Source organism: Aricia agestis, chromosome 8 (assembly GCF_905147365.1).
Source record: "Aricia agestis chromosome 8, ilAriAges1.1, whole genome shotgun sequence".
In the NCBI taxonomy this organism is placed as follows: Eukaryota; Metazoa; Arthropoda; class Insecta; order Lepidoptera; family Lycaenidae; genus Aricia; species Aricia agestis.
Window position 1 is genome coordinate 6,448,007 of NC_056413.1, and position 27,739 is coordinate 6,475,745.

The window sequence follows — 27,739 nt, forward strand, 5'->3', positions numbered from 1 at the left end:
TAAATCCTTATTAAGTTTTTTATAAAAATGTATATTTAAGGTGAAAAAAAAAACAAAATGTTGTATGGGAAAGAATCTATAAATAGAGTTTTTGTAAAAACGACTAAGTCATTCTGGTTCAGTTTTGAAACAAGTAAAGTTCTAGTGGTAAATTTTTTTTCTAAACCTTACATACCACTAGAACTTTACTTGTTTCAGAAATGAACTAGAATGACCTAGCAGTTATTGCAAAAAATCTATTTATAGATTCCTCATCTCCATACAACATTTTAGTGATTTTTTTTTTCACCTTAAAAAAATACATTTTTATAAAAAACTTAATTACTCTTTAGGACATCTTTCGAATAGTAGTTTTTCCACACCTAAAAAGTAAGTAAAATTATTTCAAAATTTTGAACCCCTCTACTGCAAAAGGCTGCACGTAAAATTTCGTAATTTTTTTTCTAAACCTTATATACCACTAGAAATTTTCTTGTTTCAAAAATGAACCAGAATGACTTAGTAGTTTTTGCAAAAACTCTATTTATAGATTCTTTCCCATACAACATTTTCGTAATTATGTTTTTTCACCTTAAATATACATTTTTATAAAAAACTTAATAAGGATTTATTGTTACTCCTCTTAAAATCTATCGGATGGTATTTTTTTCTACACCAAAATCGAACTTTTTTGCGAATGTCCACTATTTAGCGATTTCGGACCACACGCGACGGGGCGGGGCGGGCCGGTCAACTTCGCTGCGTACGCCCGTCGATGTCTGCGGCTGCCCGCGCCGCGTATACAAAGCACACGCCGCGCCGTCTGCGTTACTGCATGTAAACTGGTTTGTGTGATCCACGGCGGGCAATGCGCCGCCAGTGAACGCCGGGCACCTGGAGCGCGGTCTTTTTGCCCACCGTGTGCGTTGGTAATAATATAGGATTCCCTTTGTGCTATTGTTTGCAGCGAAACTGACCTACCCACCCCGCTCCTTCGTCTGCAAAGCGCCTAATAGAATAGAAGGATGTATGAAATTTGAACAGTAATAAAACCCTCAAAGTAGTATACAGGAACTCGACTATTATATAACAGTCAATAGGCCGAGACAACTTTTAATCTCTGGGCAACATAATCACTGTCTGTATGACTTCAATGTAGACTTCAAATAATTTATCACAAATTATTAATACAAAAAGATAAATAAAACGTTAATAAATAGAGAATAAATAATAATTCACTGAATAATTTCAAATTGTACAATGGCTTTACCTAGTTTCATATTCTGAGAAATATAATTTTCTTACATTTTCCATATTATTGTTTAATCCACATTCCAAATACAAATTTCAAAGTTATAATTACAACAGGTGAGATGGTGAAATAATAATAATTTTCTAATATTTGTGTAAATTACCATTCTAACACTGTTTAACAAACTACCACGTCAAGAAAATTCATCATAATATTTATTATCTAGTTTAATTTAGCTACTCGACAAAGAGTACATAGTGGCTGGAATACGAACTGCCCAAGCCGAACAGCATGGGAATCTCAATAGTGAGAAGACTGTGTGTCGCCATGTAATACTTGTCACTGGTGCTAAAATATACTCGCCCACTTTTTCTTTCACATTGCCATATAGGACCATCACTAATTTCGAACAGTGTTAGAATATCAAAGCGTCATAAGTCAGGGAACCGTAAAGGATCCTCTACAAAGTCTTCCGGTATAATGAATAAGTCTGGTGGTATGTCATCACGAAAATCAAATTTTTGAAAGGTTATTTTTGCAGTCACCGTTGGGAGAATGGGTATATCCACTTTGACTGGAAAACCTTTGGGCAGCTTCATTGCAACGAATTGACGAAGTTTAGCAAAGTGCTTAAACGGCGCAATCACTTCCAAAACATTAAGGAGCATGTCTACACTCAGGGGAAAGTCATCACTCATAGCGATCGTAGCCCTGAAGTTTCTCGATGATTCTTTGTACACCAACTCTCGACCTAAACTGGGGTACTGGCCTGGAAGGGATGATATGTATGCTGGCCAATCCACACCACATTCTGGGGGAGGGTTTAAAGAAGCTCTTCGTACAGGTTCACCATTAGTATCTAAATTTTGTGTGTTTCCTTTTGTCAAGCTTTCAATGATAGCCTTATTTTTCTGTAGGTCATCCGTGGACAAATGTTCTCTCCTCTTACGTGACTCCAAAACGAGCCCTGTTATGGTGTAAATGTCACTTTTGTATAATCCAGCCACTGTTTCTTTTCGATCTTCCCTGAATATCCATCCTGACTGAGCTCTAGAGAACAATATACCCTTTGTAGACATCTGTGCGGCTAGTATGTCGCTGGACATCAACAAGTCAACTTCATCTTCTATTTCATTTTCTGTTTCCTCGTATCTAACATGTTGGTAGACTTTGGTTTTATTATCGAGCACAGTCAGAGACTCGCTGGGTGCTTTTTCTCCTTGAAAGATAAAAGATATATCACCTCTCTCCCATTTCATGTCCGTAAAATCGACAAGTGTGGTGTCTAATCTGATGCCACACCCAGATTTATAAATTTTGCACACATCAGAGGGCAAAATTCTAGACACCAAAGGCACCCAGGAATGAAAATCCCATTTGAGTTCCATGTAAAAATCTTGAATTTGTGACAGAGCTCTTATTAGGTCGGGCCTTCTGACCTCCATTTGCTCGCGAGCTTGCTGTTTCAGTTTGCGGACCAACGAGGATATAGTCTGACGGTCGCCGTAGCTTATGGCTTCTGCGAGAGGTGACCAACCTGCTAGATTTTTAACTTTCACGGGTGCACCGTGAGCCAGCAGCAGCTGCACGCACTCCTTGCGCCCCAACATTACGGCTAAGTGTAAGGCTGTATTTCCATGTTTATCCTTACGTGTCACGTCGTTGAATCTCAGTAAAGACGAAAGTTTTCGAACATCGCCTACGAACACGCACTCGTGCAGAGGATACGACTCATCGTCCTCGTTTCCGTTAACGTTCGACATGTCGGAAGCGTTATTCCTTTGAATTCATAGCTTTGAATCTCTTCACTGAGGCAAATTTAACGAATGCTTTTCTAATCGATATGATAAGATTATTTTGTGGTACTATAATAAATAACTTGAAAACTCAAATATGTTGACACCATTCTTTGTACGTATTAAATTACACATATTATTGATATATTTATTCTTTTAAAACATTATATTCATATAAAATACAATAAATATTTTTCAGAAATAACTTGTAATAAATCCCCACTTTGATTGACAAATGACAATCGCGCAAGATTCTGATTTGACATTTGACAACGAAGTTTGAATCGGTGTTGCTAGTTGCTACATTTAATCAATATTTTTTGCGATTAAAATAAAATTGGGAGGCACTGGGCATTGCAGTTGGCAAAAAAAGGCTCACCAACCTTCGTGTTGCTAACGACATTGTTCTGTTTGCTTCCACAGCCTCAGAACTGCAAAAAATGCTCCAAGACCTGAGCACGGCAAGCGCAGTATAATATTAGGAGTAAAGCTTCTCGATAAAATAAGAAACACCATACTGCGCTCCCAAACGGGCATCAAGGGCGTAGGTGTCAAGGCGGCCAAGCTGAAGTGGGAGTGGGCGGGTCACGTTAGCCGCATGCATCCCGACCGCTGGGCAAGGGTCTCAACAGAGTGGGCACCCGAAGATGGACGCCGCCGCCGAGGCCGGCCTAGAAAAAGGTGGCGTGACGAGCTGGAAGCATATCAGCCAGGCTGGCTATCGGTGGCGCAGGAGCGAGAACAGTGGAAGATCCTGGGGAGGCCTTTGCTCAGCCCAGCTGTGGGACATTATAGGCTAATAAAAAATATCTTATGCCCGGGCTGCACCTGCGTAGTGCTGCGTGCTTAAAACGATACCATTGGACGACCTGCGTTTATCGTCACTATCGTCCAATGGTCATCGTCCCATTACTCATAGGCCATAGGCCATAGCACGAAGCGTCATCGTACGATAGACGCATGTGCGGCCGCGCCATTACAATATAAGCTATGTCCACACTAAGCGCTTTCATTTTCAATGTTCGTCATCTTCCTTCATTCAACTTTCGTTTTGGCGCATTCAATAATTGAATGCGTCAACGAACGCAACGCCAACATTGTCATTTTTGGATTTGCATACGGTCAGAGGGCATGCGTCGTGGGACTGCGCTATAACGCATGCCCTTGACGAACAGAAAAAGGCACAGTATGGACAAAACGACAGTATATAAATAAGTCTATGGACAAAACCTATGGAGAAAACTATATACATACATATACCGATTAGTGATTACTGATTACTGATTAGTCCGTACCGACAATTGACAAGACTGATTGTGGAATTTGTGGAATGTGGTCAAACTTCAAAGCGAACGTGGGTGACATTGACGGGAGCGCTGCTGGTAAAGGAGAACTGTCAAACATATCTCAAAATTCAAAAATTACGTTTTTCTATGATAGAAGCCATAGATAAAGTAATAAAGTACCTCAATGATAGAAGCGTTTAGTTCATGTTTAGTTCCTTTTCTCGCCACGTTCAAATAAAGCCTTGTCGAACTGTATTTGTCAATTTATAGGCAAATAATAGTAGGAACCTACGTAGGAACAGACCTGAGGAACAGACGCTCCAACTACTATATAACTTTATGGCCAATACAGTACTCCCAAATGAATAAAGCGCCAAGTCCGAGTAAGATTCACTAAACACCCGAATTTATATATGAAACGTAAAGGCGTGTTCAGACATGCGCGTTTGTAATGTATGAAAATCAGCTTTATATGTAACTAGCTGTTGCCCGCGACTTCGTCCGCGTGGACTTCAGTTTATAGCGCGCGGTGTCAACAGAATTGGTGACAAAACCTTTTTTTTATATCAAATTTTAAAGCTTATTTAGCTTTTTACACAACTTAGCTGCATTACACAACTTTAGCTTTACCTACCCATAAACTATTTAGTATATAAATACTAAATAGTTTATGGGTATGCTGTTGTTTCTGATATCTATGTTTGTAGGTGAGTTATTTGATAACGTGTATGGCAATCGAAAGAATCGAAAAACTTAGCTCAACATGGTACCACCTGTTATAGAAATACATATGAGCAAGCGATAGCGCGATCTAGGCGACTCTTGGCGCTATCTGTTATGAGTTGTGGAACTAACTTAATTTGAACAAATTTACGCGTAAACATCCCCTTACAACCCCTTTTTCCAGTAAAAAAGTAGCCTATGTCCTTTCTCAGGCTTTAGACTATCTGTGTACAAAATTTCATTACAATCGAATCAGTAGTTTTGGCGCTGTTGTTTCTGATATCTAAGTTGTTGTTGTTGTTGTTGAGTTATTGATTAATAACATGTATAATAATCGAAAGAATCGAAACACTTAGATTAACATAGTAACACCTCTTATAGAAATACAATACATATGAGCAAGCGATAGCGCGATCTAGGCGACTCTTGGCGCCATCTGTTATGAGTTTTTGGAACTAACTTAATTTGAACTTTACGCATTTTCACCCCCTTACAACCCATTTTTCCAATTAAAAAGTAGCCTATGTCCTTTCTCAGGCTTTTAGACTATCTGTGTACAAAATTACATTACAATCGGTTCAGTAGTTTTGGCGTGAAAACGAGACAGCCAGACAGATAGACAGACAGAGAGACAGACAGAAATACTTTCGCATTTATAATATTAGTATAGAAGTATAGAAGGTAGTATAGATTTAGCACAGAACCTCAAATTGCTATGGCGTTTGGGAATACACGCGACACGCGCTGAATCCTCCCGCGCAGAAAACGCGTAAAAGTCGCGCACGTCTAAACGCGCCGTAAGAGCCCTAAATAATGCACTTGCATTTTGCACCTTGTGTTAGAGGAAATAAAAGTAAATATCATATAGCCGGTGGCTGTCACGTATTCCGAAACTCTAAAGTTTCTCATAAGTTTTAGTTGGGATTTGACGAGATTTGATTGGCTGCTGTTCCGTCAGATGGCACTGGCCCGTAAACTGCTTAGAGCTAGGAACACAATTATTGTTTTTGTAATTCGTATTTCGTTGAGCGGAAAAATTGACAGAAAGAAACGCGTAAATTGTGATTGTGGGAGGCGATTTGTTTGTTGAATATTTATTTACCAAGGAATAAATTGAGTTACAATTATTTTACAAAGATAAGACTTGCGAACTAAACTTTTATAAACGTGTTTTTTTATCACATTTGTGTTTCACATAAAAATCGCAGAACAAAATGGACTGATAAGCTTTTACGTATCGAGCAGTATCTTATGAAGTAAGCTTTTTAATTCGGGGTTTAAATTATTTAATTCGAATTATTCGATTGAATGATTTGAGTAAATTAAATTGCCAATTATTTTTCGGTCCTTAAACAATCCATTAGTTGTGTTTTAACTAAGTTCCAATAAGAAGCTTATGCAGCAGTAAAAGAAGAAAATAAAAACATGTAAGTATTCTTTAATTAATTAGTATTATGCAAGTAAGGGAGCTAGTATAAGTGTTTATCAATTCTGTTTTTCCTTCATATAATATAAACTTATACATTGAAAATAATTCTAAAAACATATTTTGCATTTACTGAGGAAAAATTAACATATTTTGCATTTACTGAGGAAAAATTAAATACATAAAGAGTTATCATTGACAAAAGTTTTCCATTGACAAAAATTCAGAAATATAAAAATAAGAAATAAAATCAATATGCTTTCTAGTCCTTCTAAAGAAACACAATTCATGTGTTAAATACTGGTCAGTTTAGGCTGGTCACTGTTGCTATTTTTTCTCTAAAAAGCCCTATACTAACTTTTACAAAGTTTAAAAAATTAGGTGTTTATGTGACTTAGGTGTATGGTAGGTATTTTTCATTCCTCCTTTAATTCATGAAGCCCTAAGCGGCCGCAATAACAATAGATAAGCTATTGTATCTGGTTATTCCACGATCGATGGGTTAAATACGGTATATACTTACTAGTTTAGGTATTTGGTATTCTGTTGAAAGACAGACCGAAATGTGAGTGTAAGTACAAAATAGCAATGTTGGCCCAATAATAAATAAATAAATAAAATAAAAATAGGAGCTCCACGTAGCGGGGATATGTCTACTTATAATTATTGAACCAAAAAAATTGGGATAGGTTTTTAAACCTTTACCAAGATAAGGGGTTGAAGTGTTTTTTCCATACTAACAAGGTCACACATTTCGGGCTGTCTTTTGTCAGGGGTTGATTTGTGAGAAAAGTTTATCTGAGCTTTTTTGCTCCCCTTGGTGCGTGCACATTATCGATTGGTATATTAAAAGGGGTGGTCATAGGGGGATGCATTTTTTCGTCAAAAGTCTTTTTCCCATAGTGCCCCGTTTCCTCCAGGCCAACCGAGTATTATCTTAATTTTCATATTCATATTTTGTACATTCGTTTTTAAATACTGATATCACTCCACAAATACTTAATTTACCTGTATTTTTTTAAGTTTAATAAGAATGCCTTATTTAAAAATCTTTTTATATTTTAATGATTGTACAGATGAGGTTAATAAACTTTTAGTATGATAAAGTTACTACATTTCTTCATATTATAATGAATAATATGAAAAAAAAATAATACTTTTTAATAATGAATGGAAATATCTGTGAGTTGTGACTGATAAAGTTGGTAAACAAATCCGTTTTGAACTTCAATAGGTAATGTGTTTTGTGATAAGAATGGATGTTGTTTGATTTGTGTTGTGTAGGTACACCGGCACACTGCTGATAATAATCGTTATAAATACTTTTATTACTGCTATAAAGCCTATAATATTACTGTATATTCTACATTACATGGATAATTTAGCGGACTTGAATTTATCTTTTGCAAGTTTGGTTATACTTAAAAATAAATTGAACTATGTGAGTGTTTTGGATTCTATTATTCCATTTCATCATTAAATTAGTAACTGCACTATTGAATTGTTATTAAAAAAATTATCATCACTAATTACGAATGAACCTTGAAGCTGGACAGAGCATTTTATCATAGCAATCAATAATACAAAATATTGTTAAGGAAAAATTAATGTTTAATGTTACAAAAATAGTCTGCCCTAGTTACTGGTTAACAAATCTACTTAAATCACTATTAGGGCCTCGCTACACCGGAAGGGCAGCGGCGAGGCGAGAACTTTCAGCGTCATATCGTTTGAGAAGTCTACGGCCGCCCGTGGCCGCTCATGGCTGCTGGCAGCCGCGATTTCTCAAGCGATACTATGTATTACAATAATGAAGATAAAGTTTAAAATCATATGACACTGAAAGTGCTCGCCTCGCCGCTGCCATTCCGGTGTGGCGCGGCCCTAAAGTGATGTTTATTTATGATTTGTTTTTGCTTATAAGATGGATGGTACAAAGGTAAATAATAGCTAAATTAATTGCGAACTAATCTATAGACTTTAGTATAATATAACAGTCAGTTTTGTAATGAGTTGGCGACGATACAGCAATCTATAGCTGTCGAGAAGTTTCTCACGACATTTCTTACTGTACATTACGCCTGCCCAGTTAAAGAAGATAATAGTCAGGAAGCCTGCGTTAGTGATAAATTGCAGAAGAATACGATACCCCACGTATTGCCGCAACGAGCGAGCTCAATAGAGACGTAGAATAATTGACACATCCGTCATCGTGCACTTTCCTGTGCGGGAGTGTCGTGTCGAACACTCGCGAATATATTCCAGAAACCATCTAGCAGCAGTGCCGAATTCATGGACGCTGCCCCCCCTGGATCATATTGACGTCCCTACTAAGTATATTATCTAGTACTTTCATCTTTAAAAATTAAAAATAATAAAACGGTTTTTTGCCATTTGTTTGCAATACAATATATTTTTTATTCTGCGTAATTTGCCCCCCCCCCTGGCCCAGAACCTGGGTAATTTGCCCCCCTCTGGCCCAGAACCTGGCTACGCCCATGTCTGCTAGGATACATCAGCTAGGCTCCTAAAGGCAGACCATCGGGTGTTTTGTAATTGATTAACAGAACATAATACAAAGTTTATATTTAATAATGTGCAGAATGTACACGTTTTAGAAATATGCTTTCCTTATTATTAATTTATCCATTGTTTTATCGAGTTTCAATTCATGGCCGGTTTTGAGGTTTTCGATCAGCGTTGCCAGACGTCCCGATTTTGGCGGGACGTCCCGATTTTTTCATCAGAATTAAATGTCCCGCGCGGGACAAGCTCAGTCCCGCTTTTCGGGGAAAGCCCGAACGTACGTGCAGCGTGCTGACTGCTGAGAAAGAAAGGTGCGTAATGAAGATAAGAGTGTGGGAGGTAGAGGGGTGGATTTTCTTTGGCTAATTTAGCTATCTATTGTCACGTAAACGTTATTTTATAGCAAATAAAAATATAAAAATTAAAAAAAACTTTTGATTTTATACCTTTTTTTACTTTGTCCCGCTTTTGACTGAAGAATCCAGCTTTTTCACTCAAAAAGTTTCAAAGTCCCGACTTAGCACAAAAAAAATCTGGCAACGCTGTTTTCGATTAAAGTTTATCTACTCACTAGCGCTTTTGACAGGCTAACTTGTTCATGGGAATTGGACAATTTCTGCGCTGGAGAATAGAATAAACTCTTTTCTTCTTTATAAAAAAAACGAGTCTGGCCGTTTATGAGGAGGTGATGATGATCAACCCTGGATTTATAAATAGGCCGTATAGGCCGCGGCCTAGAAACGGCAGCATCCTAGGGGGGCGGTGCAGCGTCCTAGAGGGTGTATTTCGTGCAGGGGGCAGCGGAAATAAAGTGGCATACTCTCAGTAAAAATATAAATCCGGCAATGATGATGATGAATCACGTCTGGGTCAACGTGTGTTGTGTGGTCGCGGTCATGTCTGCGGGATGGTACGTAACCTCGGTCGATATTATCGTATCTAATGTATCTGTTACTGTAAACACAACATAGGTACACATTGTTAAACAAGACATATCGAAGCAAAGAGCGTCGCCAAGTGCGATTTGACGAGATTTGTGTACCGAAATGTATGCACTAACGGCTAACCAACATACTTTTTACGGTTTAATTCAGAGCTGAGGAATAATTTTCTGGTAGATGCAGATTTTTTATGCCATTAGTTCTTTTCTCGTGTTTCACTTCCTCACAGAGAAATAGATTGTGAACTCTCTACAAGGAACACGTACACACCCTAAAGTATTATCACTTATTTTTGTTACACCCTGTATGTAATACCTAGATAAGACTGTAGTTTTAGGGAGATCGCAGACGACAGACTTTTTGTCACGCACAAAAAGTCTATCGTCTGCGATTAAGTCCACAAGAGTCAGTGCCTTTTAATTTTGTGCTCGTTCCTCATAGTTCGCGCAAGTTCGTATAAAAACGGACTTAATAAACGTTGACTTGTTTTGTAACGAGACACCAAGAATTTTTATAACTTTCAATAAAATAATTTATATTAGGTACACATGAATATTAAAGATAAGCAAAAGTAATGTATTTATTTATCTTTTCAACGGAACAAGGAATAACAAAGGGAGGGAGTGCCTAATCTGTATCTTTTTTCTTGACTCACTCAAATTCATCAGTAAATTTTACGGCGACTAAAAGGATTTATAACTTTTTGATTGAACCATCTTTGAGTATAGAGCTGTATGTTTTCAGATCGGACTCCGACCGTTGTTTGATTCTAAGCTTTTCCGCGAGTGCAATCAATAAGTTGGCAAAGTTTTATTGCAACCGACATCGCACTTCGTCAACTGCACAGACCATTCAGAGTTTGTACCTCGGAATTTTTATAAGAGTTACCTTTAGGATATCTTATTTAATGTTCTAAAGCAGGGGTTCTCAATCTTTTTCAGCCTGCGGTGCACTTACAAGTTAATATTTTGTCATGGCACCCTTCTACCTAGCTATTACAAAAATATACATAAATAAACACCTTTAATGATTATAGTTAGGTTAAGCAAGTAAATAATAATAAACAAGTATTTAATCATCTGCCTTCTTTGTTTAATTCATAATATTATTATTTTATTTTATAATATTTGTGGTTATGGATAATGATGGAGGATCGACTCACGGCGCCCCTCTTGCCTTTCCACGGCGCACCAGGGTGCCGCGGCGCACGGTTTGGGAACCCCTGTCCTAAAGTATAAAATAAGTGAAAGGTAGAAATATTCTTCAACCCTATTTCTTTGCAATAAGGCTCAAAGGTGATAAACCAGACCCCTCCTTGACCGTACGTTGTGGCTTATAAATATTCTACCATTCCAGGAAACTAGTCCATGTATGTTGTTACAAATGTATTATACTGTTTGTGAGAACTGTCAGGTATAAGTTATAACTGCACTATGATTTCCTAATCGATACCTTATACCACTAGGTCAGTAGTGGCAATGCATTTTTTATTGAACGTTTTCCTTTGCTTATTAGTGGTTATTTTTAAACACTCGTAATTTATAAATCTTATGAGCAGGCTGAATCAGGTTGAATGGTACCTACTGTTTACTTAGATATTTTTTCTGTTGTTTAAGAACTGCTAAAAACTTGCATACGCATCATGAGAATATTATTTATTAATTTTCGTCGGTACTCTTGGGTTTTGACTATCAAAAGTAGACATTTTCCATTAATAAAAAAAAAATACGACCCATACTGCATTATTTTCGAATTGTAGCGATTTAAAGATTAGCAAACAAATCCTCATCGTGACCTCGACTCGTGTTCGAAACATGAGGAGTGTTGAGGAGGTGGAAACTCAATGAAAATACGCGATCAGTTGAAGACTGGAGTATACTCGAGTTCCCGATATCCCCACTCGCCACATTACGCGATCCAGGATTTTTTAACTAAATTGCTACATTGTCGATAAATCGTTCAGTGATTATAAGTGGCAAAAGGGTGAGGTCCCACGTTGGGCGCCACCGCCATGCGCCGCCCCGCCCCCCGCCACCCCCGCGCGCCGCCCCCCGTGCCCCCGCGCGGCGCGCCGCCCGCGCCCGCACAGTTGCACGCTGCCAGCCTGCGGAGTGGTCGTGTGCGCGATATGCCGTCTTATCCCCCGTCAGTGCTGCTTCATGCGAATTTGACATTTCGGTTCGTTGCATCGATGCATGGACCACTCTAGATGCTTTTGCACATCATCCGCCATCCAACATCGAAACGTAGAAACGATCATTGTTGTTTTCAATCATAAATTCGATCATATTGTCGCATCGTATCTTAGAATCATTTAATTTTTCACATCTTTACGATTCTGCCATAAATTGTTGTCAGTAGTTCAACGCAAGATTTGATTGTTTAGTTAAATTTAGGTGGTTAGTAATGGCTCATCTTTTAAACCAATGTGCGCAACAAAATGCTAGTCTATCGATAGTGTCTTAACAAAAGACTTTTCAGAGATCTGTTATTTTTTGTTTAATTAAAAACTAGGTATAAATTCGTGCATATAAAGATTTTTTCAACATCATACTATGTTATGAAAAAGTTACTTAAAGTTTTAGAGTAAATATTACTTATTAAACCATTTATACATAATTTTTAAGTTAAAAATGCATTTAGATTTTATGATAGATCATGGTTAAGGCCTTGATGCCCTTGATCTGAAAAGTTCGCCATTGTAAGCAATATCTATAGGCCCAAGATTTTTTCAATATAGATCAATGTTTCTCTTTGGGTGCTTATTCGTATCGAATTTCTCGCGAGAATATCGGATGCGACGTAGGATGCGACAGCGACAACGATCGAGCATTGTCAATTGTCATCATATTGATATTGTAACATGCTAACGAGTAACGACATCACTCGAATCAATCAAACGCCTCCGTTTTTCCGAACTGTTTTCGCGAAGGCTTTCCGAAGATGTTTGATTGATTAGGTATCGTCATTCATGATATTATATGTTGAAGTGTGGTTCGAATGCCTCCGAAGTGAACCAAATGTTAGGGTCATTTAGTATGTTGTTATGGTCTCCGAGGCTAGTACTAATCTACACTACTATTATAAAGAGGAAAGATTTGATTGTTTGTTTGTCTTGAATAGGCTCCGAAACTACTGGACCGATTTGAAAGATTCTTTTACCATTGGAATCCTACATTAATTCTGCTGAACTTAGGCTAAATTTTATTTTGGAAAAAAATAGGGTTCCGTAAGATATTTGGGATTTTCGGACGCAAGATGTAAAAAATCAACCAGAAATGTTACTTTTTTCGCGTACGCTGCCTAAACTATAAAAGATAGAACCATAAAATGTTCTAAGTAATTGTAGATCTTTTAAATATCTACAAAAAAGTCCGTGACACACTATACCTATCTATGTTGAGTGAGGCACAATAACCATTTTTTAATTAAAAAATCTTGATATGTTTTTGGACTACATTTAAATGCCTAAATATTTTATTCATGGCATTAATGGCCGCGCGGGTGTGCTCGCCCGGAGAGTCCACGTAAATATTAATTATTATTCCCTCGATCAGGGGAATCGCAGACACAATAGATTGGGATAATATTATAGTGCTTCATTAATTCATTACGTTTTGAATGACTATTATTTTTGAATTAATAATCAAACATAACACTTAAAATATAAAAAAAAAATACAATAAAAATGTGTATAATAATTATAATATAGTAGTTACAGGCTAAATAGTGTAAACCATTTTTATGTTCTGCTTAACAAAAAGATTGACTAAGAAATAAAGATTGAAAAAAAATTATTTAAAAATCAATGTCCACCCGTGCGAAGCCGGGGCGGGCCGCTAGTCATTGATAAAGTTTTATGTTACATGTTTATTTTCTATCAGTGGCATATTTTATTACTCATACTTAATTTTTTACAGCTTCTTTTTTTAATCTAATTTATTTTTGAAATGTTTATTTATTTATCAAGTCTCATTTATTTATTTATCATTATTTATTTATCAAAACTCACTTTTCTTGTCAGTTTATATCAAACTTGAAGTCTTCACATTTTGTATTCTTTTATGATTAAGAGGATGAATATTGCAAGACTAAGTGCAGTTTATTATACGGAATACGACCGTGCCTCGCTATCCGTCTCATAAATTAAGATTGAATAGGAGAATATTTCTTTGCAATTTTCTAGAAAGATTTTTTCAAGTTGTTCGGTTTAAGCAATATTTTAAAAGCTTTATTGGCAAATACGAATGTTCCAAGTTAGGGTTACTAAATACTAATGGCTACTTAAAATATTGAAACCCAATTGTTGGCCGATCAAAAATGTTTTTGTAGAATGATAAAAAAAAAATATTTTGACTGTTATAACATTTTTTACGTGCCATATTTTCTTATTTATTCGTTCTCGGTATTATGTATTAGAAATTACCTAACCGTGCAATAGTTGATCGTAAAACACCTTTCCTGTTTCGGGCTCTGATTTTCTGAGTATCACCGTTTTTACACGTCATTTGGGCTGCGAATAATGTAGTTTTCATTTGGGTAATTTTTTTTAAGTAGGAAAAGGCAAATTTTAATTTGTCCTCGTCCTCTACGCGAATCGTTCTTAATGTAGAGTAACTCAGTTGTGTTACTTTTAATGTCTCTCAAAACATACTAAAAGTTAAAACTAAAAGCCCAGAATATATATTAGTAGTACCAACTAAAAGTAAAGTTTGTCTATGTAATACATATGTATGTTATTGTATGTATGTACAGGTAATTCTTACCAATGTGTGCGCCAGATTCGGGCAGTCTAATACGAAGCTGGATTCTGACAGTGTGTTATTTATATTGTGTCGTTTCGATGCATACTTCGTATAACAAACGCTGCACAAATACATTACGTAATCCACACACACAGTCGTATATTTTTTCAACATCGTTCAGAGAAAAGCATTGTTCAGAATTCTGCTGTCTCGACAGTCGGAAGTTCCGTTTAGTTCGCCTTGACATTCCTGTAAAACGTACAAAAAGAGTGCCTCGAAATGAGAGCTTGTTTGGAAAATATCGTGGAAATTCGACTGTGTTCAAATTTTTCGCTTCCGACTTCCTACGTGTATTTAAGTTTAAATAATGCCTTTCATTTTATATTCAGACCCGTTGGAGTATATGTAATTCTGAATTCATTCGCAATTATTTAATTGGTAAAATTATGACGTGTCTTGTTTTTCCTCACAACAGTCTTATTCACAATTACGGCTTTTAGGCGACATAATTGGCATGATTACATTAAATGGAGCTGACCTTGCCGAAGTAACGCCCTGTTCGCAATTTTTGTACTAAATCTTAGCTTTGTGGAGATTTACGATATTGATAATAATAATTGGCAACTGGGGTAGTTACTTAGTTATCAACATCGTTTCGTAGAAACATTCTAGTAGTAGTGCCTTCGCCATTGTTGAGCTTTTCTGCGTTTCTTAGGAGCGTCCGTGGCCTAATGGGTACACCTTTGGTTCGCACTCTAAAAGGGTGCAGGTTCGAACCCGGGTGGAGGCGTGTACCAATGAGACATTTTCTGATCTCAAGTACATAATACGGACGGACGCTCGTACAGTGAAGGAAAACATCGTGAGGAAACCCGCACATAGTTGGTCCCAGACGTATTGACTAGTTCTTTCCTCTGGACTAGGCCGACTATATGTTGCGAGAATGCCGTATGTGCTTGGGCAACCATACATTGAAATCTTGTCCCCAGGCACTACAGTATTTGAGGAGTGGTTACTTCGCTCTGAAAATACTGTATAAATCATCCACAACGGATGAAAAAGCCTAGTTTTTTTATGTGAGTCATGCCATAAAAATGATCTTCATTTTGATTATCGACTTCTTAAAAGAATCGATTTCTTATCCATTATCGGCTATAATGGGTTTCGATTACGTCCGATTCGTAACGCTTGCAACGATACGGCGACGCTATACGCCATTTTTGATGAAAATATAAAAATGTGCTTTATTAAGTTAAAGGGCAAGCGGAAACCGGATCCATTGTTTTTAACTTTTATCATATTTTATCATGAGATGCATTAATAATAATTTCCTGAAAAACAACTTCGACACGGATGCTTTTGTTTTTGCGCTGCTGGCTGATAAAATGACATGTTTGTCGAGTTTTAACCACCTCAAACGGTTTTTCTAGGGGTTAAAAGTCGTGCACTTTGAATTTGTTTAGTGACGACTGATGAACAATACGTACGTTTTTTAGTCTTCTCGTCACAACTCAGCAACGTTTGGTCTTATTGCATAATGAGTTATTTCACTGTCGGTGAATTGGCTCGGGACATGTCAGGAAATTAAGGTGTCACAACTCACAAGTGGGGGTTAATAGGCCAGTATGTGTCATGTCACGCTAATGAAGTTATCTTCAGTTGAAATGTCTGCGACTTTGATATATATATTCGGAAGAAATGCTTATAAAACGTAAACGTAGAGTTATTCCAATGACATGATCCCAGAATATATTTACAAAATCGTACATTCTTTGGTAAAATTTTGTCCTGTAACTTGTAAGGATGCAGTATAGTTGTGTTTGTATACCTAGTTGGTAGAGTTTAAAAATATTTGGTCGTCGTTCAATTGTTATCACAGCTACAGTGTAGTTTGTTTCGAGTCAATGCACGAAAGTTTTCGCAGTAGTAGAAATTATTATGAATAGAATGTTTATTGTATAATTATGAGAAGACATCGTAATGTCATCCCTTTCAAATCAATCTAAGAAAAAAGGGATGACACTACGGTGTTGCCACTTTTTTTTGACGGAATATACTTCAATGTTATAGCGGAAGACCGCAGCACAGAAAATAAACAAAAATTTTATTCGATGTTTGAGAACGTTTCTGTCAATATTCTGATATGACGTGTAAAACATGTCAGATTTTGGTCGGTTTATTTAAGTGTATGTGCTAGTAACGCCCTCTGCTCCGACCTTTGCGTAATATTCCCTGTTATTATTGTGGGTGTATTCCGACATTTTAACAGTGTACTGTGCGATCTTACGATTTCATTTGGCTATCGAGACGTCAGATCGCATTGGCTAGTATACGAGGACTAATAAAGGATTGTCCTTGAAAACAAACTGTTGCCAAAAGATTTTATGGTACGACAAAATGATTCTTCTGAAGCAAACAAAAGTGCGAAGCTTTTCGATAGAATGTTTATTGAGAGATTATGAGATTAAATTTATCAATCATTTTAACTACAGTTCTTTGTCAAAAATAATTTAATGACAACATTATTTTGCTATCTTTTACTTTAACCTTGTTTGTAGGCGTTGTTATGTACGATTTTTGCTTATAGGTTTTTATTGCGTATCCAATATCGAGAAAATATGCTTAAATATTAAACGGGAATTTCTCCCAATAACATGTCAATGGGCATTTTCAAAAAAACGTGTACCCTTGCAAAAATATGTCTATATTTTTTAAGGTCATTTATTTACCTTTTTTTGAATGTCATATACAAGGAAAAATATTGAACTAATGGAATAAGTTAAAAAGAACGCTGAAAACGTTATATTATTCTGATATTATTGAAACAAAATCGAATTTTCGACGAAACAGATTCCGTTGTGCGACTAAATGTAAAATATAATTTAATACAAAAAAATACAGCAATAAATGGATTTCTTCGTTAATTTAATCTAGTGAAATGCATATTTAATTGTTTATTAAAAAAAATTTAGATAATTTCAAGGATCAACAAGAGTAGCAATTATTTTTAATCCATAGTGTGACTATGTGACCCAACCACTAGGTTATTTTTCATTTTTTTACATGAGTAAGTAATATTTAACATATTTAAAGGAGTTTTTATAACACAAAAACCTTTTATTTAAACATTTTTATTGTTGCACTACTTATAAAAGTAAAAAATTCTTTGATTTCATAGATTTAACTTCAATAATTAGAGGGACGAACATCTCATAATCATAAAGATGTGTTCACATGTCTACGAATTCCTAAGTTATTAATGACATCGGATTATATGCACGATCAAAGTGCCGAAATATCCATGCAAATATGCACGAAAAATGGTCGAAATATGCACAAAATATGCACAATCAAAAGTCACTTAATATTAAAATTTATTATTTTTTTGAAGACTTTTCCGGTAGTGACATTAATAAAAGCGCCAATTTTTATAATTTCATAAAATCCAGGATTTTTAATTTCTTGAAATAAAGACTTTTTATTTATTTATTATACGCCAATAATAATTTTCTACCAACATTTTCCGATTGCAATCTTAATGCCCATGGAAGTTAAACTACCGAAATATGCACTATCAACGAAAAATTGCCAAAATATGCACTATCGCCTAAAAAGTGACATTATATGCATTTGCATATGCAAGTATGCAAATGCATATAATCTGATGTCTAGTTATTATAAATCTGCAAATATCAACGACACAAAATGATTTTCAACTTTACTGATAGAAAAGTAGTGGAAATAAAATCAAAATTTTAAAAAAACATAAAACTTTTAGGTACTTAAATTTTAAATAGTATATTTGTTATTGTTAAGTAAAGTCGACGCCTTTATGATTTGGCTGTAGCGATATCGATTTTTCTCAGCAATAACTAAAGCTAAGAAATTAAAGTTCATTGTCAGTATTTATCATGTCTTTGTCTTTGATTTACCCATAGCATAACACGATTGGTCAACTTTTATAACACAGAATAATCAATCAAATAGACCTGTGTAAAAAAAAAAGGATTCCTATTTTTCCCTACAGAGGAGAGTGATTTAAGCTTCCAAAAATGTACATGGATTGGTTCAAGCATACACTTTAATTTGCCCATAGCTTATATGAAATGTATTTATGGTTTTTAAATTACGCGACAAAACTATTTTGTCGCTTACGCCCTTTCCATTTTTTGCTGTTCCGTTGCTTGTTTTCTGTGAGAGGCCGGGCCGGCCTTTCATAGAAAACTAGCAATCTAAAACATATCCAAATCGGTTTTTTACTTTAACGCGGCGTCACCTTAACACATAAGTAATAAAAAATATATTTGTACGTTAATCGTACCAGTTTAAAAATCTCCAATTTTCTTTATAAAATCTGTGAATAAAAAAATAATTTATTTAAAATGTGAACTAAGCCTTATGCTTTCCGCCTGTTGTGACTTGTCCGTTCCATTATATGTGACCATACGAAAAGTCACAAGTCGGAAGTCACGTAATATTACTTTCTTTTACTTTTAAAGTGTTTGTAAATAACCGATAATAGTTATCACAATTTCATTTTTTATACTAAATACTAAACTAATTTTGCAACGTGTCAACAGTAAAAACAGTTGGAGAAAGTATAATAATGCTTACAAAATATGGTCACTTATCTGAACAAATAAACCGTTCCTGAAGAACCATCCAACCTGCGTCCGCGTCTTGTAGCAGATTTTTAACTACTAAATTTAAATTGAAGTTTCTCGATGTACAATGAAATATAGTGCTATCATTTAGTGCCGAAAATATTTTTGTAGTATGTTTATAAAACTAAAAAAAACGGTCACTAAACCGAACATTCCGGCCGGGTTGTTTTTTCATGATTATAATTTTAATTAATTTGTAGTTAAATTATGTTAGATTTTTCAATAACAAGACATTCAATTGATACATTAAGTATTTAAGAATCTAACATATGTTTTTTAAGTAACTTACTTTAAGAAAAAAAATAGTTATTAAAGATTTTGTTACAACTTCTGGGAAGGGGACAGGTGAATTTAATAGGTTTCGGTACTTAAAAACCCTTATAAATCTCATACTAAATAAAATTATATACAAACGTGAATGTATTTTAATAAAAGAAAACTTGTTTATGCTCCTACATTAAAATTACAAAATGTTAGTATGTAATTTTTTACAAATAATCTGTAGCGAAGTCAAGGGACAAGGTAAAAACCAGGGGTACACATTTTTTTGAAAATGCCCCAATACAATTTCTTGAGGGTTCTTGTAAAAATGTTTTCAAATAGGAGGCCATTAAAAATATTTTCATTATGGTCTGGCCTAGTATGTTTTGTTAAATTCGCGAATTTTCCTCCTTGGTTTTCCTTAAAATGTCGCTATTTGCTTATCACACAATGTGTGAAGTAGAGTTTAGTAAAGCTCTTTACAGTGTGTTGGGCTGTCTGTTACCTCTTGGTCCGATTTTCATAAAAATTGGTCTTTGTATTTTGAATTCTGGTAAAGGACATTTTTTCCGTTTAAAATTTAATTTGTTCAACGAAAGCCGATCAGTGCGACGGTCACATAAATTCATATTTATGTACGATCGTCATAATATGAATAACGGCCGTTCCCAATATTTGATCTATCTCTGATTTTGCCTATCTCTAGTAGGACAAAACCAGAGATAGATCAAATATTGGGAACGGCCGTAAGTCAACCACATATACGCGGATATGTCGTGTGCGGTGTGCGGGATACATGTACATACAAGCGACCATATTATTTAAATTAGATAAAACATTGTTTTAACCAAATAGCTAACTTGTAAGGGTATATAATATTATTAACATCATAGTGACTTATGGACTAACCTAACCTAACCTAATCAGATAAATTATCATACCATGCCCGCAACTCCGTTGCGCTGAAAATCGTTTACCGCGCTAAAACCATTAATTTTTCCGTGATAAAAATTCCTATGTCCTTTCCAAGGAGTTAAAAGTATTAATTTCATACCAGATTCCAGCAAAATCGGTTTAGCGGTTTATGCGTAAACAAAAAGACGGACGGACACACTTTCGCATTTATAATATTAGAATGGATTCTGTTGCCTCCTCCGAAACGGCTGTTTATCGGATAAGTCTGAGAATCCGCTGACATCTATTTTCAAACCCGAAATAACGTATGACAAAACAACCTTTGCCGGGTCAGCTTTTCTAGATAAGTTTTATTCTAGAAAGGTTAGCAGGTGGTAACTAAATGCTCTTCAAAGCGGAAACTTTTAAGGCTTACCAGTTACCACCAAAAAGTTCGATATAACGCTTAAAAATGCAAAGCAAGGCACAGAGTTTACAATAATTATTCTAAAAGTTTGTGCCTGGCAATTTGCATTTTTTTAATTCTTGACTAGCTAATAAAGCTCAGAAATTCATGCTCAAGAAGTTTATTTTTCTTTCGTAAGCTTAGCGTAGTAATTATGGCCGTTACTTAGGCTATTAACTTAGGTCAAACTTTAACGACATTAACCTAGATTTCCATTGTGCTTGGTGCCGACGTTATAATCTATATTAGCTAACATTTGAAGAAGAATCTTATGAGGCTTTAAGGCGTTTGTTTACTGTTCTACTAGACAAAGTTACTTATTGTATAGAGGCATTTTCTAAGCATCTATTCTATGCTTGATAAAATAGTAGACCATAGAACTTATGTACATGAAGATTTTATGCTTGATTATTATAAGAAGATATTTTATAAGCATAGCGACTTAGCTGAAAAGTAGCAATCATCTCAAAAAGGGAGCCAGTGAAGCGGTTGCGACCTCTCTGGTATGTGCGACGGTGATCGTTTTCCATCAGGCAATTTCTTTACTCGTTAGCCCCCTTTTCACAGCCTAAGGTTCCATTTGTTGTATGTTTAGGAAGTTGAGCGCGTGCACAGGTCTCGTTGCCAAGGTTACCGGGTGCGATCAGCTGGAGTTACGTAAGGCGGGCTCGGGCGGGCTCGGGCGGGCGGGGGCGGGCGGCGGTAGGGCGGGGGGGTAGGGCCGATCGATACTCATGCCGTCGCTGTCTGTCTTCGCCACTCGCGCGGACTTCATTGGTTACAAGTTACCCAATCCAAACTTTTTCTACCCGATAGTTCGATAGAGCTATAACGTTAAGTGGATGGATACTGGATAGTACTCGGTGCAATTTGGGTTGCTAGTTACTTGGGTTCGATCGAAAATAGGACAGATTCTTTGGAAATGCTTCGACCTTCAATTGATTTGTATCCTGATTGTGGTATTTTAATGCGATATTGCAGGTTCGTTCCCAGTAACCTGTTGGATGCAGCCTTGAAAAACTACCGTTTTGTAGTTAGACAGGTATCTTACTGGATTAAAGCACAAAGTTGCGTAGATGTTGTAAGTTGTAACATATAGAATTTAGAAACCTAGAAATTAGTAAATGTTTGTTGACTTTTAAGAAGATTTCTCTATTTTACTTTACAAATATTAACCTGATAAAAGTAACAAAGAATATGCGAGAAATGTTTTAAAACGGACAAAATATAAACAAACTGTAGATATGCGATATATTTGCTCGTTTCTGCGTAAAGTTATGTTTGTTTTGATTGCACGGAGCTGATAAGGCGCGTAGTGTTATTTTATATTATTATTCATTCGCTGACAACGGTATAGAAATGGAAAAAAAAACATAGGATAGACTGCCCCTTCGTTGTCATCAATCACCATCAGTCATCCCATTATTATTAGCACCTTAGATTTTTGTTTGAAATACTAGTAATACCACGTAATAGAAAATAACAAAAAACATAACTAATAGAACTCTTAGGCCCGATATTTTTTTTTAATAATTTTTTTTTATGAAATAAGGGGGCAAACGAGCAAACGGGTCACCTGATGGAAAGCAACTTCCGTCGCCCATGGACACTCGCAGCATCAGAAGAGCTGCAGGTGCGTTGCCGGCCTTTTAAGAGGGAATAAAAAAGGGGAGGGTAGGGATGGGAAGGGAAGCGAATAGTGGAGGGTAGGGAAGGGAATAGGGTAGGGGATTGGGCCTCCGGTAAACTCACTCACTCGGCGAAACACAGCGCAAGCGCTGTTTCACGCCGGTTTTCTGTGAGAACGTGGTATTTATCCGGTCGAGCCGGCCCATTCGTGCCGAAGCATGGCTCTCCCACGTATAAACTTCGATTTCCCGATTCGACCAAACTTGAAGTTACACGAGTATAACTATCATGAGAATAATTTTACTCCTTTAATTTACTCTAGGGTATTATCGTTTGCATTTTACCAAGTTACTCAAAGAGTATGAAATAAAATGTCAATTATAGTTCACAATGACACCGACCGTGTCACGGTCTTTACTCGAGTATAACTGTCTCCTAATCTAAGAGTAAGCTGGTTTTGCGTTTTTCCAACTTCTAATCCAAGAATGAGGTAATTACACGGGAGTAAATATTTACACAACAGAGTTCAACTTGACAGTTGAACTCTGTTGTGTAAATTGTGAACTTGGATTAGAAGTTGGAAAAACGCAAAACCAGCTTACTCTTAGATTAGGAGACAGTTATACTCGAGTAAAATTTTACTCCAGTTTGGTCGAATCCGCCCTTAAAGTACCAATAATTTGGTATTTATTTAGATTAATAAAAATATCTTGGCAAGTCGTATCTCTAATATAGAAGGCTACTTGGTGTATAGTTTTAAATATTTGGCGAGTTTGTTATATTTAACTAGCTATCCCGGCAAACGTTTCTTTGGCAAATAAAGTGCCCGTATTATTTTATTGAAGTGACTAAATAAGTATGTCACCATGGCAAAGTCCATCGCTATCCCGTCGCACAAACAATGGTCGCCGTCAGTCTCGAGTTGTAATAATTTACTATTATTTATTCATTTACTATTATTTATTCAACAAATGCACTTATCAATATAAAAAGTAGCCAGTAGCCGATTCTCAGACCCACAGAATATGCATATAAAATTTGGTTAAAATCAATAAAGCCGTTTCGGAGGAGTACGCGGCCGAACATTTTGACACGAGAATTTTATATATAAGTAAGACAAGCAACCACCCACGCCTAAAATATTGAGTAGCATATTTTATATGACTCTTAAAACCCCCATTATATGCAGAATGTCATAACCTTTTCAAATTGAAAAGTGCCGACGTTTCTTTTTGATACTTATTTCTCTTTTCTGAGGCCTGGCGGATGACATATTGAGTTGATATAAATGAGTGACTTGCATATTTAAATTTGGGTCAAGTCTGCGAATAATGGGTCTAAAATGAGTCGTCATTGGCAGGGTCCAAACGAGTCTCGAAACATTTTATAGGTGGTGTGTTTTATGATTCTTCGGTCAGTATAGTCGGTGGGCCTCACTGCCTCCATGTTTTGTAGCACACGCCATGGCGCGTAGCCACTTTCCTCGTTATAGCGTCATATTTTCTAACTCTCTTGTTATTAAAAAAGTTACATTATGAATAAGCTATACAATGCTTTGTTTTTATCTTATGAGCAGCATTTCTATGTCTTAGGGTAGGGCTTGGTGTATAAATCTATTGGTTTGAGAGAAATAGAACTAGCCACTACTCTATTCACTACTCCACAGTCCACTCTTAGCACGGCCACCGGTAGAAATGCGAAAGTATGGACAAACTGTGGAGATAAACTTAAGGTAGCGTTCCTAACTTTTTTCGTTCCCAAAAATTTAATTAAAATGCCACTTTATGACAGACTATAGTCCTAAAAATTCAAACAATATCCTACTCTATGACATATACTGTAGTCTGTCATAAAGTGGTATTTTAATTGAATTTTTGTCGGTCGTGATTGGCCGCGGTAAAGATCGGAACGGCACGTTTAGTTTATGTCCACAGTTTGTCCATACTTTCGCATTTCTACTGGTGGCCGTGCTAAGGCTACAGAATCGAATAATCTATGTCGAGATAGCTATTTAAGAACGTTAAAATTTTATTCTTCCCTCATATATTTAAGAGAAGTTGCAAAGAAAAGACCTAGGTTCTATTGTATTTTAGAACGAGCTCATCTCGTTTCATTTGCGAGAGCAATTAAGGTGACGTTGATGAAGAAGCATTTGCTCATTTGCCAAGCGAGCAACGGCTAGCAGTCCTTAGCTAAATGGTTTTGTACATAAAAATAGATCGGAATAAATTCTATCCCACCAAAAACATTTTCATGTGAAAATGTTGCCAAGATGAGAACATAATATTATAGTTCGTCGTGTCAAAAAGTAGTGAGATCTCATGTAGAGCCAAGTTTCTAACCTTACATACTCAACCCTAAATCTAAAAACCTTAATTTTACCCTAAAGCGCGGCAAAATATTTGATAATATTATAATGTGTCAGCCGCACGAGGAGAATCTATACACATTACTCAAAATCGGTGGCCTGGCCATTTATCATTAGTTACTGTATATTAAGTTCAAAGCCCTGGCGAATAACTAAGTCTTTTTTCCATAGTGCCCCGTTTCCTTCAGTCCAACCCAAATGTGTGCCTTACGCTCTGGAGTAAAGGTTGAATTTGTTACTTATGTTCAATTTTGTGGTACTTGAACTTGTTTTTTTTTGTATTAAAATCGCTTTGAAATGTACCAAATAAATAAGGACATAACGTGATGAGTGATGACTGATGATATTTTATTGTGTTGTGTGTATATTGTATCCATATTCCATATACAACCATCTGAGTTGTGACATTGGTGACCCTGACATGGTAGTGATGATGATGATGATGATGATGATAAATGTAATTTGCGTAGTAGCATATGCTTTCAGTTCTTAAAACAACGCCTAAACCCCCAAACTTGTATCTATAAGGAATCCGGAGTTCTCTTAGTATCTTCGGAACCATAGTATACCTTGGTGCAAAATCTTGCGTTTTGGTAGCATATGCTTAGGATGCTTCTCATAAAACCAAAATCACCATATGTTTCCATATAAATTTTGAGGAGTTCCCTCGATTACTCATGGATCCCATCATCAGATCACCGCTTTTGTGAAAATGGGACCAAATTATACCAAAACAAAAATTTTGAAAATCGGTTCTCAAACGGCGGAGTAGTGGTCAAACATACAAAAAAAAATAATATCCACAGCCGAATATATAACCTCCTCGTTTTTTGGAAGTCGGTTAAAAATTAAGGGGGGCTCCCATACAAAAAACACAAATTTTTGCCTAATTTTGCTCTATAATGGTACGGATATAGGTTAAGTTGGGTTTGATAATTTTTATATTGTTTCAGTACTAATATTATGTTACATACCAAATTTCAGCTTTCTAAGACTGCAGGAAGTACCCTAACGGTTTTGATGATCGGTGAGTCAGTGACCAAATTGTGGGTTTTTGGTTTTTGGACTTAAAAATTTCAACTATCTCGCATTATTCAAACCAAAGTTACGAAGGTTCAAAAATACGACGAAACGTTTCGAGAAAAGGTAGGTAGTGCCCTTGCGCGCTTCGCTTGGCTCATCTTGGCGGGGGCACTCCCGTGCCCCCAGATTAGCTCTACTTTTTCGATGTACATCCTAAGGAGAAGTCAGAACCAGATGACTTTGACAGACTTGGCATCTGATGCTACCTTTGCTTTAGATATTCCGTCGGACTTATCTCGTTTGTGGTGGATCACCACAAACGAGATATCCCACCACCACCCACGCGGGTATCCACAATGACACTAGCCGAATTAAGTTAAATTTAAATAAGCCGGTCAAGTGCGAGTCGGACTCGCGCACGTAAGGTTCTGTACCAAACGGCTAAAACGATTATTGTTAAAGGAATATATGACGTGTACATAAATAATTTAATATTTCATACTGTTTTTATTTTTTGTTTGCTATAGCAGAGAAGCATGCATTATCAGAGAATTTTGTGTCTGTTAAGTCCGATACAAACGGGTGACAATACACGCTGCATGTTGAGTCTGTTAAATAGGAATTTTACTCTTCAGGTAGGGAACCCTAAAAATCGGTAGCGTCATGTTACTGCCGTTTTATTGGAAGTTGTAAAATAAATTGCCTTCCAAGTTCCAAGTGTATCCAGGGTGTAAATCATAATTAAACGAGCTATAAACCGTAGATATCTTATCTCGCACTTGACGATACTCAAGAAGGTCTAGGAATTAGCTTACCTACCTAATCTCCTGTTATTGTCTTGTTAATCGTTAGTTTTGCGCTTGTGATTTTATTCTATGTTTACGCATAACACCTATAAAATAAGTATACTTACCTACATAGTGTTTGAACGAGCAACGAAAAGTGTATGACCGACACCCCACAGAACAGCCCCAAAACACCGAAGTACTACTTTTTCTTGACCACGCCTTATGTCATGCTATATTGTCTATACGTGGTCTATATTGTGTATACTGTGGTAAAAATAATATACAGAGTGAAACAAAACTAAGTGATAATATTTAAGAGTGTGTATATATGAGAAAATAGCAGCGCTAAAGAGCAAATTATTTTGTTATTTGTCCGGGCAAGCGGCTGAGCGTTACGAGTTTCCCCATCTATATATATAAAAATCAATTGCTGTTCGTTAGTCTCGCTAAAACTCGAGAACGGCTGAACGGATTTATCTTATCTTGGTCTTGAATTATTCGTGGAGGTCTAGGGAAGGTTTAAAAGGTGAGAAAAATTCGAATAATTGCCGGGAAAATCCTCAAAACAGCATTTTTCTATTTCCCATACAAACGTTTTCTAAATAAAATGGAGAGTCAATTTGTAATTTTTTTATTTCTAAAAATAGTTTGGCGACCTCTGTGGCTCAGTGGTGAGCGCGTTGGTAGCTCAAGCCGGAGGTTGCGGGTTCAAATCCCGCCGACGGAACAAAAAGTTTTCAAAGTTCCTGGGTCATGGATGTGTATTAAATATGTGTATCATATAATAAAAATCTTAAATATATGTATAGTATAAAAGTATTAAATATATTTCCGTTGTCTGGTACCTGTAACACAAGTCCATCAGGTACTTACCACGGGGCCAGACTGACGTGGTGTGAAGCGTCCATAGATAAAAAAAATCTATACCTACCTAATATAATAACATTGAAGAGTATGTTTGCTTGAACGCGT

General features: G+C 36.3%; 2 protein-coding genes across 4 annotated transcripts in view; one reads left to right on the forward strand and one right to left on the reverse strand.

The window, feature by feature from the left end:
* Positions 1–800: 800 nt before the first annotated feature.
* Positions 801–3,177, reverse strand: LOC121729920 (ankyrin repeat domain-containing protein 13C). The gene has a single exon (XM_042118641.1). It carries the CDS (start codon positions 2,992–2,994, stop codon positions 1,663–1,665), a length of 1,332 nt encoding a protein of 443 aa, XP_041974575.1. The 5' UTR covers positions 2,995–3,177; the 3' UTR covers positions 801–1,662.
* Positions 3,178–6,132: 2,955 nt separating this feature from the next.
* Positions 6,133–27,739, forward strand: part of LOC121729604 (TLD domain-containing protein 2) — a 208,107-nt gene continuing 186,500 nt past the window's right edge. For 2 of the 3 annotated variants that reach the window (XM_042118170.1, XM_042118172.1), the window contains exon 1: positions 6,133–6,463. The gene's annotated coding sequence lies outside the window, so the exon portion shown is untranslated. Of the gene's footprint in view, positions 6,464–12,023; positions 12,108–27,739 lie in introns of those variants that run through there. The other variant, XM_042118171.1, reaches the window with a different exon arrangement.

Coding starts and splice junctions, on each gene's coding strand:
- LOC121729920 (XM_042118641.1), bottom strand. CDS start 2,994: ATGTCGAACGTTAACGGAAACGAGGACGATGAGTCGTATCCTCTGCAC.